At 49.9% G+C, this 12,329-nt stretch overlaps 1 protein-coding gene across 1 annotated transcript in view; it reads right to left on the minus strand.

The window, feature by feature from the left end:
- Smyd2 (SET and MYND domain containing 2) overlaps positions 1 to 12,329 on the minus strand; it is a 42,043-nt gene that overhangs the window by 15,317 nt on the left and 14,397 nt on the right. Inside the window, exons 3-5 of the mRNA XM_005348863.2 lie at positions 5,713 to 5,823; positions 3,624 to 3,684; positions 2,722 to 2,846 (exon numbers count right to left, since the gene is read on the minus strand). Of these exons, the coding sequence (XP_005348920.1) occupies positions 2,722 to 2,846; positions 3,624 to 3,684; positions 5,713 to 5,823 (297 nt within the window). The remainder of the gene's footprint in view (positions 1 to 2,721; positions 2,847 to 3,623; positions 3,685 to 5,712; positions 5,824 to 12,329) is intronic.

A 12,329-nucleotide genomic window follows, 5' to 3' on the forward strand; every position in this document is an offset into this window, starting at 1 on the left:
GGACATGCTGTGGGAGTGTGCACACATGTTCTCCTACGGATATGCTGTGGGAGTGTGCATGCACATTCTCTTACAGACATGCTGTGGGAGTGTGCATGCACATTCTCCTACAGACATTAAGTGTAATCTCGCTTCCTTCTGGAGAGGCAGTGGTGGTATTTGAGCCAAACTACATAGCAATTTTCCTGCCAGCCTCCCCTCCCTTCTGAGATGTCCCTAGAGAAGAAAAGTGAACTTGTACATTAGAAAAGATGCATGGGCTGTGGTTCTTTTTTCCCTGAGTCAAACCAAGCGTAAGCGCCTTGCTAAAGCTATCTCATAATTAGCATTTAAACTAGATGCAGGCTGCATATCCAACACTCTCTCATCCATGCACAGGTTTGCAGTGATTAAAGCAGCTCAGAGGGCTGCAGTCACCTTCAGCTGCCAGCTGCCTCTGCATTACCCGACAAGAGCCTCCTCAGCTGGGTGAAAGGCTCAGAGCAGAACAGCACACACCAGCTGGAGCCAAGGCAAAGCCAGAGGGCAAGGTGGGCACGAGCCACATTTCCTCTGAGCTCTAGCATTTTCTCCGGGGGCACTGGATTCCCCCTAAAACTCACACAAGGACTTTGTGGTGTATGGGGCTTTGGATGCGGCTCAGTTGGTGGAGTGTTGGCCCAGATCACAGGAAACCCTGGGTGTGGTAGTACATACCTGAAATCCCTGCACTTGGGAAGCTTGGTGTCATTCCTGAATACACAGTAAGTCTGAGACTAGCCTGTGCTACATGAGAGCTATTGAAAGGAAAACTGAGATGAAGCCGGCACATGGCACACAAACAGCTTTGAATGAATACGAAAATTTAATCAATGTAAAGGTCATAAGGAATAAATTCCTAGTTGTATGCAGGTATGCACACACCTGTCTGAGTTCCCTAAGGCACACACACACACATAATTTCATTTCTCCATATGTACACTTGACCTTTGATGTGAACATGGGGTGTGATCTGAGCCAAGTACATCAGCACACGGAAGGCCTACCGGCATGCATTGCACTGTTAAAGGAAAGGTCTTTTTGGCCGTCGCCTGTGACAAACTTCACTTGGCTGTTCTATCTTCATATAACCACGTCTGAGCGAGAAGAAACTCCTGTATGTACAGTTTCAGAAACTCGGTCCCCACACCTGTCTCTAACATCTTCGGGTGTTGTGATGGTTAATACTGGCTGTCGACCTGCCAGGATTTAGGTTTGCTACAGATACGTGCCTCTGGGCATGTCTGAGGGGGACCAGGTCAACCCACGTGGGAAGACCTGAGCTGGACATGGGCTGGGGTACAGACTGAACATAACGCGTCCTGCACAGTAGCACTAGTTTCTCTAGCCCAGCCACCCGCCTTCCCACCATGGACCGCACCCTCAAATCATGAACCCAGATAAACTACCCTTCCTGGAGCTTCTTTTGTTGGGTGTCTCTCCACAGCCGTGCATAGATGCTGAGGAGGGTGCAAACCAGGTGTGGAAATGAGCATGACCATGGGCTTCCATCTTAACTCTCCTTACTGGAACCCACGATTCCTTCTGCAGGGAGTACCTGGTCATCGTCACATGGCTGAAATACTCTGCATAAACACTAGGTCCGCGGCTAATCCACGGAACCGTTAGCAGTGTTGCTCACTGGGGTCGAAGTGGGGAAAGACTCGCTTCTCCCTTCCCTCTGTCATAATACTTAGTGCACGGCTACTGTTTTCACTCATTTTTAGCATGTGGGGTGATTGTGTGTGTTTGTGTGTGTATGAATGTGTGTCTGTGTGTATAAATGTGTGTATGTGTGTATCTGTGCTTATGCATGTATGAGTGTGTGTGTATGAATGTGTATGTGTGTGTGTCTCTGTGTGTATGCATGTATGTGTCTCTGTGTGTATGCATGTATGTGTGTGTGTTTGTGCATGTATGTGTCTCTGCATGTGTATATATATGTGTGTGTCTCTGTGTGTATGCATGTATGTGTCTGTGTGTATGCATGTATGTGTGTGTCTGTGTGTATGCATGTGTGTGTGTGTCTGTGTTTGTGCATGTATGTGTCTCTGTGTGTATGCATGTATGTGTCTCTGTGTGTATGCATGTATGTGTGTGTGTTTGTGCATGTATATGTCTCTGCATGTGTATGTATATGTGTGTATCTCTGTGTGTATGCATGTGTGTCTGTGTGTATGCATGTGTGTGTGTGTCTGTGTCTGTGTGTATGCATGTATGTGTGTGTATGACTGTGGGGGATATGAAGGTCAGAGGACAACCTTGGCTGTTGTTTCTCAGACAATGTCCATCTTGTTTTACTGTATTTTATTTTTACTTTATGTGTATAAATGTGTTGCCTGTATGTATGTATAATGCATGCCCTGTACCCATGGAGGTCAGAAGAGGTCATAGGGTCTCTTAGAACTGGAGTAACAGATAGTTCTGAGCCACCATGTGGGTGCTGGGAACCGAACCCAAGTCCTCAGTAAGAGCAGCAAATGCTCTTAACCTCTGAGCTGTCTCTCTATCCCAGCCCACCTGTTTCTTGAGAAAAGGTCTCTTACTGGCCTGGAACTCGATAAGGGAGCTAGGCGGCCTGTGCCACTGAGTCCCAGGTTTGCACCTGTTTCACAGGGCCCAGGACCTTGTCAGGTAGATACTGTCAGCATTTCCACGTGTCTCCATGAGTACATGCTGTAGGAAGGGCGCTGGCACCCTCACCTGGGCGAAGAGAACCACGAGGCTGCTGTGGTCGGGGAACTCCAGGTGTCTGGAGTAGAACTGATGGAGAGCCGCGATGTCACTCTGGATCAGGTCCTTCTTCTCATTGTCCAGCTTGTCCAGATCTGTGAGAAACAATGTTACCACAGAAACCAGAGTCCCTCCTGCTACAAACAGCAGGGTGGTCACTGTCGAGCCCTGGAGAACACATTCCCCATGATGTGGTCTAAATGAAGAGCTGTCTCTTCCTCCATCAGTCAAAGGTCATGCAGGCACGAAATTCCACCTGACCATGAGCAGTGAGGTCAGAGAGAAGCAACTGTAGATGACATCCAACCTCACTGTCCCTTACTGGGCCCTGGGATCTGGGTCACCGTCAAACAGCTGGACAGCCCTGATTTAATGCCTTTAGGTAAAGTCATCACCAGGGAACTGAGAAAACAGTTCAATTGGTAAACTGTGTCCCCCAAGGGGACTGTGTCTTTTGGCTTCCACATAAACCTGTACATGTGTACGTGAACACCTGCATACGTGCACAGCACATGTGTGCACACACAGACATCAGTTTTTCCAGACTGCAGAGTAGCTAATACCCAAAACACCCAGCATGCCAGGAGCAGAGAGGACTTCTGTCTGAGCCCCAACACCCAGAGAGCCAGGAGCAGGGAGGACCTCTGTGTGAGCCCCGACCTCCCCTGTCCAATTCCTAGTCAACTTATAAACTCAGGGGAGAAACAATGCTAGGAACATATTTCAAAATAAAACACGGGTCAAAATACAACAAACAGTTTTAAAAGTCACCATCCTTACTAAGAGAATCAGTTATTTCTGCCTTCAATCCACCTGATGAGAATTCAAATTTGCATCTAAAATAAGAGAGCATCCACTAGAGAAATACTTACGGGATTCAAACTCCTTCACGGCCAACAGTTTCTCTGAAGGTGTCCTCTCCGGGTGGATTTTCTAGAAATTGGTGACAAAAATCACAGAGAAACGTTAGTGCCCGGGCTCAAATGCACCCTTGTTCTGTCCAAGTGAAGACAACACAACCATGTTCAAGGAAGAAGGCCCCTCAAGAGTCCACACTAGGCTCTGAGTCTGCCCAACCTCCAGATCCAAAGGGCTTGTTTTAAAAGCATTTGAAAGGGTCCACAGTATCCCTAACGCCCTAATACCCTGCACACACAGTAGGCTCGGAAATGCTCATTACAGAGAAGAATGGGGCCAGAAAACAAGTTTTTAGGGTCCTGACTTAAAAGGACCGCGTCTACAGACAAACCATCCTATTTATTACTTCTCCTTCTAAAAAAGAACAAAACGAAACCCCCATCCATTTCCCACTTTCTTTAAGCATAGGCTAAAATGATCTCAAATCCCACATTTCAAAAGGAACACGTTGGGTTGTATCTGCAAGCCCAGCCACACTTGAAACGCCTGCCGCCTTTGTTCTAGACGCCCTAAGAGGAGCTAACAATAGCGGAGCCACGAGGCTTTGAGAACATGAATAAACTTGGTGTTGACAGGAGTTCAAAGGCAGAGCTCAGGAGCTGGCCCGAGGCCTGGGCTTTGTAATCTGGCCATTCAATTTGGGGATACAGGTGGTTGGTCTAGCAGGGCGCTCTCACCTCCCTAGTTAACATGTTAAGCTTCCCCTAGGTAGTTGGTTGTCTGTTTCCCCTAATCCTTTGCGAGTTCCTAGAATACAAATGGTCTGGTTTTTTTTTATTATTTTTTTTAATCACCTATTCTTATGGAGATGAAAAGACGGCCAGGTAACTTTCCATTTAATAGTCAATTAGTGGTAATTATAACAAAAAATAAAGGGAACCTCTAAACTCATCCCGGCACGCGGACAGAGCGGACAGGCACAGGGCACACTTCTGTGAGAAGTCATCCTGCCTTAGGGGGTGGGGGGGGGCACCTCACTCAGGAAAGCTCCTTCTGGGTCCTTAAGACAGCACTGACAGAAACCGTGGAAAGGTGGGGGGAAGGCAGGGCTTGATGTAACGAAGGACTGATTATCCAGACTTCACATTCACAGCCTCCCCGTGTTCCTTTCTGCCACAGACCATTAGTTCACGGAGAACTGTCATTTAAGAAGGGGCCGGTGGCCTTCCCAGGAGAAAACCACCCTCATCTCTGCACTCACTCTGCAGGCAACTCCTGTTCCACTTACTCCAGTCACCTGACCCCAGCTGAGCGCAGTGGAAAGATGACCTCAGAGTTCTAGAATGTTCTACTTCTGTTTACACACCCAGGATCCTAAATTTGATCTGGGGACAAGCACATGCTAACCATTACAATCATATTCATCTTAGGTTAAAACGACAACGGAGAAGCTGGGAGGCGCTGGTAGGGATGGATACGAAAGTCAGAGGGGGATGAAGTTTAAGCCTTAAAACAAATCTACAGCTCAGAGAGCCACACAGACGCCGACAGCCAAACCTCTATCTGCCACAGGCAGGCTGCCTCCCGAGCTCCTCAGACAGAGACAAGCTCCTTATGTCTTCCCACTGACTTCAAAACCTGAACCTTGACAGACAAGGCAGGCAGTTCTCCAGCGCTTGGGAAGGACTGACCACACTCTGACAAACAGCTGAAGGGGAGCAAAAGGACAGACAAAAAAGGGGACAGGACAGCTCCACACAGCACCAGGATTCCCTGGCCTGCCCGGCTCACATGGAGCTCTAGGAATTCCTGGCCGGGTCTGTTCTTTCATGCTACAAAGTCATGACCGTGCTTTTCCATGTAAATAAATCCCCCAAGAAGCTCCGAATTGAACGGGTACGGCTATATTCCTCTTCTGGGGGGGAAATGTCCTACGTGCCCGGGGGAAACAGCCAAGACTACGCCTGAGTGCCCTCCCATTACACCCGGATGGGGCTGAAGCAGAACTCCAAGGATACTGAGCCACATACTCAGCCTGGCTCAGCACCCATCTTTCTGACCTTTAACAAATGAACGTAGCTGAACGTTATCACATTTCCCCACCTGTTTGGCCAGGATCCGGGCTGTGAGCCGCACCGTCTCCGAAGGATTCCAGCTCTCCCCGAAAACAACCATGGATGAGCACTCCAGCTTGTGCAGAGGCCAGTCTTCCTTCTGGGTAGGGGTCAAAAAACAAAGCTGTTAATGTATGGATACATCCTCACACGGAGATAGACACACAGTCACACACACACACACAGAGTCACACACAGATGGACAGGCACATAGACACAGACACACAGTCACACAGAGATGGGCAGACACACAGATACATAGACACAGACACACAAACATACACACACAGATACAGACAGAGGCACACAGTCACACAGAGATGGACAGACACACAGATACATAGACACAGACACACAAACATACACACACAGATACAGACAGAGGCACACAGTCACACAGAGATGGACAGACACACAGATACATAGACACAGACACACAAACACACACAGATACAGACAGAGGCACACAGTCACACATGGACAGACACACATACAGACTAAAGTATGAAGAGAATGCAGTAAGACCCTTAGTCTAGCTCAAGTAGAATACGCTTCCTCTTGGAAAGCTAGGGAATTTTCACAAACTAGACTCAATATATTTTAAAGACAGATACAATCCTTTGACTTTAATTCTAGCTCAGTCAAGGTGTCCTTTGTTGTTGTCTGGGGGATGTTTTTAAGGGTTTCATGCTCAGGCTGGCCTGGAATTCACTATGTAGTCTCAGACACAGCAGTCCTCCTGCCTCAGCCTCCTGAGTGCTGGGGTGACAAGTGGGAGCCATCATGCGTGACAGTTTCTATTTTCTTCTTCAGCTGTTCCTGCATGGAAGTCTGTGTGGGCTGAGACTGACGGAGGCCAGGGCCCTGGGAGACGGGTCTGTCTGTACTGTCTGGAAGTCTGTGTGGGCTGAGACTGACGGAGGCCAGGGCCCTGGGTGACAGCTCTGTCTGTACTGCTGCTGTATTCCTAGCTCTGGTCTCAAGCAAGGAAAAACCGCTGGCCACTCTCTCGGCCATTTTGTACAAGTCAGAGTCTAGCATGCCCCTGGGGCCCAGCCAAAACATCAACGGGGGATCTAGTGAAGCTGGTCCTTCATGTTCTTCTATTAGAGCAACTATATCCCTTCGTATCCTGCCTTGAAGTCTTTCTGCCCCTGGTAGAGGGGTGAAGCCTGCAGTCAACAGTGGAGGAGTGGGAACCCAGCTGCAGAGAGCGGGAGGGTGGCAGAGGACACAGTGGCGCTTTGAAAATCAAAAAGGAAGTACTTTGGGTGAGAGCAAATGATAGCACAGAAGCTGGTGACAGGCACCACGGAAGGCCACTGGAGACTCACCTGTCACCCCAATGTCACTACAGACTGATTTCAAAAGGAAAACAAAAACAACAGCCAGTTTTGTGGAGCTGGTGTGGCAGCTTCTCACAGAACAACCCGAGTCAAGAAAAGCAGCCGTCTTGATTAGCTTTCATTGTAAACCAGACACATCGGAGATGGAAACTTTAAATAAAGAATTGCCTTGACCAGAATGATCTGTGACCACATCTGTAAGATTGATTATGATGTGGGAGGGCCCAGCCTACTGTGGGAGGCACCATCCCTAGGCAGGTGGGCCTGGGCTATACCTGACCGTGCCAGCAGGCAGCTATCCTCCAAGGTTTCTGTCTCAGCGCATGCTGTGAGGCCCACACTGACTGATGTCTAGGATGTATGACCACGAAGAACAAGCCAAATCAGCCCTTTCCTCTCCGGGTTCCTTTCTGACCACAGCAACAGAGAGGGAAGGAACCTCAGCAGTGGCAGAAATAGCTGGGAGCTCAGGAGCTGGGGCTGGAGGACAGTGGACTACTCTTGGATGCTTGTGGACTTCTGTGAGCCCAGAACACTCTCCTGCGCACACTGGCCTGCGCCGCTCTGCCCTCTGCCTTCCTCAGCTCAGCAAATATCAAGTCCATTCCTTCAGAAGCCTACAACAAACACCTGAAGTCACCATGGAGGCAACAGGACCCTAGTTTGAGCCCCCAGACCCTTGTAAAAAAGCTGAGTGAGGTAGGGTGCTTGTAATTTCAGTACCGGGGAGGCAGAGACAGGAGGATCCCTGGGGACTCATTGGCTGGACTGCCCAGCCTAACCGGCTAGCCTCAGGCCACTGAGACCCTAGCTCAAAACCTAAGGTGGGAAACTCCTCAAGAATGGCACCCAAAGGTGACTGACTCTGAGTCCACAACACACACACACACACACACACACACACACACACACCCCTCCACACATGGGGAGCGGGGTGCAGACTCATCTCTCTGCCACCGGGGCCAGTCAGGCAGCCAGCAGTGCCAAGATTACTACCACATTCCTTTAGGTACAGGCTTGTTTTTTCCCTTTGCCTCCGGAACACTGAGTGTGGGAGAAGGGCACCCTTAAAGAGAACCGGGGTCTCAGCTCAGAACCCTTGAGGTCTTCTCAGCTTGCACAGCAGGCCAACTCCTCAGCACAATGTGCAAGGCCGTGAGGACAGCAGTTCTCCCAGCCTGGCTGGCACACTCTCGGCTGCCATAGCATCATCCTTGTTCCCTTCTCAAGGCCCGGGTCCCTGCAGTATTTGCTGTCTAGCTCTAGCTCCCAGATTGCCACACGGCTCCCTGGCCGTCCCTGGTCTCCACACCTCTGTTCCTCCATGGTGGCCTTCTCAAGCCACCTGCCCCAAACAGCCCTCTCCTCTCTCTCCCAGCCCTCGAGTTCTGCTTCTCAGTTCTCATGACTCCCTGCATATGACATGATTACCCCCATTAGAATAAAGGAATCCCCTCTGCTTTGTTCACAGGTGGGACCCCAGGTCCAGTATTCATTCATAAGGCATTCAGGAGAGCTGCTGGGTGATTGCCCCCCACCTCCGGTCCCTCTCCCCCACCGAACCCCAAGGGAAAGACACAAAATCCATCCCCATGATTTACTGCAGCACCTGACACTTCCTCGGGGCTCAAGTTCTGTGCCAAGATGCTCGGTGGAGTTAAGTAACACCGTGCCCGATATAACTGAGAGCAGAGAGAAGAAAAGATAAGATATGCCCTCGGGAGCACAGGAGCTGTTTTTAGCTGGAGTCTAAACCACAGGGCACAAGGATGAGGCAGAGGAGGGAATGGGTCCAGCAGACTCCTCCCTAGCCTGGGCAGCCACAGGGTACAGAGGAAGGGACGAGGAAGCCTGTGACGACTAAGGACAAGCAACACCAGCAGGTAGGACAGAGAGACAAATGTCCCCCTGGAAGTCCAGGAACTTGAAAAAAAAAGCCTGGCTTAAGACAGGATCTCCAGCCAGGTCTGTGGTACACCCCTTTAATCTCAGCACTAAGGAGGTAGAGGCAGGTGGTCTCTGAGTTCAAGGCCAGCCTGGTCTACAGAACAATTTCCAGGCCAGCCAAGGCTACACAGCAAAAACCTGTCTTGAAAATCCCAGGGTCTCTACACTTGGTTTCCTCGAGTGTGAGCAGGGCTTGGTGTCTCCCAGGCATAAACTCCCATGAGAAAAAAGAGAAACACTGTTTATCAAAATTATTCAATTGTAGTGATAGAGCATATTTCTTCAAATAATTAATTATTTAAACATTTAAAATTAATATTCATGTAAATAATATCTCACACTGACTTTTATGATGGGTCTCTCTACCAAGAGGTCCTGGAGCAGGATGGCCACTGGTCAGGATGGCCTGAGAGACCACCATTCGGACTGTGCTCTGTAGCAGCTCTGGAGGCTACGCAGCTCTTAATCCCCAAGCACCTGTCCGAGAGGCTGTGAATAACATGATCCTTCCTTACTTAGCAGATCTGCAGCTCTGAGTCTGTGATTTCACACCTTCCAAAGGGAAATCGACCAGGCCCGGAGCCTGGGGTGCACGGGGGCCCTTCAAACGGAACATCGGTGGTAATCGACCAGGCCCAGAGCCTGGGGTGCATGGAGGCCCTTCAAACTGGACAACAGTGGTACTCGACCTCGGCCCAGAGCCTGGGGTGCATGGAGGCCCTTCAAACTGGACAACGGTGGTACTTGACCAGGCCCAGAGCCTAGGGTGCACTGAGGCCCTTCAAACTAGGAATTCAGCATTCACTCACAGACCAGGAACTTCATAGGTGATCCTGGGCTCCAGCATAGGAGAAGCAAGAGACCTGGCCCACGGCCACTCTTAATTAGTGTTAGTAATTAAGCCAGCCTTGCTGCTGACACCAGAAGCAGGGGAGGGGGACAGAGTGTTCGACTTCAAGTAGTTTGTGACCATGTTAGAACAGGAAGTACAATCGAGGAGACAGGAAATGTAAGAAGTCACCACGACGACGATGATGATGCACTTTAGAATCGGCTTTGGTTCGTTTGAGGTTCTTTCCAGAAGGTGATGCCAGAGACGCAAATTAAGGGAAAATGACAGGTACGTACTCCAATGGCACTGTTCATTTTTAACTGAAAAATTTAGGGCCTGAAGAGATGGGTCGGTGGTTAAGAGTACAGACGGCTCTTTCAGAGGCCCTGGGTTCAGTTCCTAGCACCCACATGGAGGCTCGCACCGAGTGTAACCAGTTCCGGAGGATCTGACACCCACTTCTGACCTTCATGGACGCCAGGCACTAACATGGGACACAGACATACTCGGGGGCAAAATACCCACACACATCTGAAAAATCAAAAATTTTGAAAAGAAAAGGAGAACTAGAATACGGTAGACGTATCAGCTAGTTTTGAGCATTTTGTTTGCTTCCCGTTTTTGTCTTAAGAAACGGAGTCTCATGTAGCCCAGGTTGGTCTAAAACTCCTACAACACCAAGGCTGGCCTTGAACTCTCTCCTCCCCTCCCAAGTGCTAAGAGAACAGGTGAATGACTGTTCAATCAACTCAACTCGATTCTCGTGGTGCTGGGGATCAAACCCAGACCCTTGTGAATGTACAGCAAGAACCCTGCCAACTGAGCTATATCCCCATAAGCTCTGCTTGCAGCCTTTACTGAGAGCACTCTCCTATCAGAGGCATCTGATTGTGAGTGAGGATCTGTGTCACGGGGCACACGCACTGTGAGTGAGGGAAAAGCAGAGGTGATTGTGACATTGAGTTTTCTGCTGAGCAAATGAGTCTGTCTTCTTGGATAAGGTATCCAGATTTTTGCCACAAAGCTCCCTTTTCTTTCTCTAAAGAGAAAGAAATAGTGGGGTTTCCACCATTCCAATAGTCTGCTCAAAATGCACGCTGTCTACCTGCCTCGTGTAGAGGAGACTTAACAGGCAAAACAGCCAGAACATGCCACAGGGCTCAGAACATGCCACAGGGCTCAGAACAAGCCACAGGGCTCAGAACATGCCACAGGGCTCAGAACATGCCACAGGGCTTCTGTTCTGCCCCCATGACTGCCAGGAGGAAGAGTAGGAAAGACTCAGAGGGACCGTGGCAGCGGATTCTGCACTCCTCACCAAGAAGAGATGTACTGAACTCCCATCCACAGGCCGTTCTTCCTAGTGGTGATGGTGGACAAATGAAGCGCAGAGTGCTGACCACAGCACATGCAGCTCAGGGCTGGGTAGGAGGCCACAGTGAGCTCACAGCACTGTACCCAGGACGCTGGGCCATGCATGGCCTCCCCAACAAAGGCAGGGTCCTATCAGCACGGGGTCAGACACTTCCTGAGCTTCAGCCCGGCACTGCCCTCTGTGCCTAGGCATCTACTCCCCCTGACTCCTGCTGCCATTCTGGTACAATACATGGCTCCGTAGTCATTTAGTTCTTCATTACCAAAGCCTGAAAACCCTCTGTGGCCATGAGCCTGTTTCTTCAGGAGACAGACAAAAAAAAGAAACGAAAAAAAAAAAAAACAGAAAGAAAAGGAAACTTTCGGTTAAATCTAGCCTGCCACCTTTAGAAATAAGAGGCTCCAGAAGCCATGTCACAGGTGCCACCTACAAGGATACTTGGTCACGTGACACCCAGTTGAAACACAGAAATCGCAGCTGCAGAAGCTGTCCCCAAGCACCTTGTCCTCAGACTGAGGGACCAGGAGGCTCCACTGGGGCTATCAGAGCTTAGCACCTCTGAACAGTCTTAGGGCTCTTTCCCCCACGCACCAGGGCTCCTCCCCACCACCGCACTATGACACAGCCACCCTCCAGCTGGCCTTCGGGAGCCACTGAGCAAACTCTCAGGGAGAGCAATCATTCTGGCACAGATGTTAATCAGTGTGAGCCCGCCACAAACGAGCTGCGAACCAGGAAGACCAGAGCATCAGGCACCACAGGGACACGTCAAAACCCCAACACAGATCAGGATGGTTTGGTGAGATACTGCCACCTTCTGAGACCCATGCAAATACACTTTTGTCGGTGTGCCCAAGGGTTGCGGAGGCAAAGCAGCATGCCACACATTCTGAGATTCTCTATCGCTGAACTGTGCTCAGTGTCTCAGGAGTGTGACCCCCCTTATACTGACCAGACGGCAGCCATATTCCTAGGCTAGAAAGATGAGCCTCTTGTGCTTTAGCCTCTACACAGCCAAGCTTCTATCCCATCGGAATTACAGAAGATCTGCCTTGCCGTGGATCTAGAATCATTTATAACAATGCACACGCTTGCCGTGGATCTAG

The sequence above is a fragment of the Microtus ochrogaster genome, chromosome 6 (genome assembly GCF_000317375.1).
Source record: "Microtus ochrogaster isolate Prairie Vole_2 chromosome 6, MicOch1.0, whole genome shotgun sequence".
Classification (NCBI taxonomy): domain Eukaryota; kingdom Metazoa; phylum Chordata; class Mammalia; order Rodentia; family Cricetidae; genus Microtus; species Microtus ochrogaster.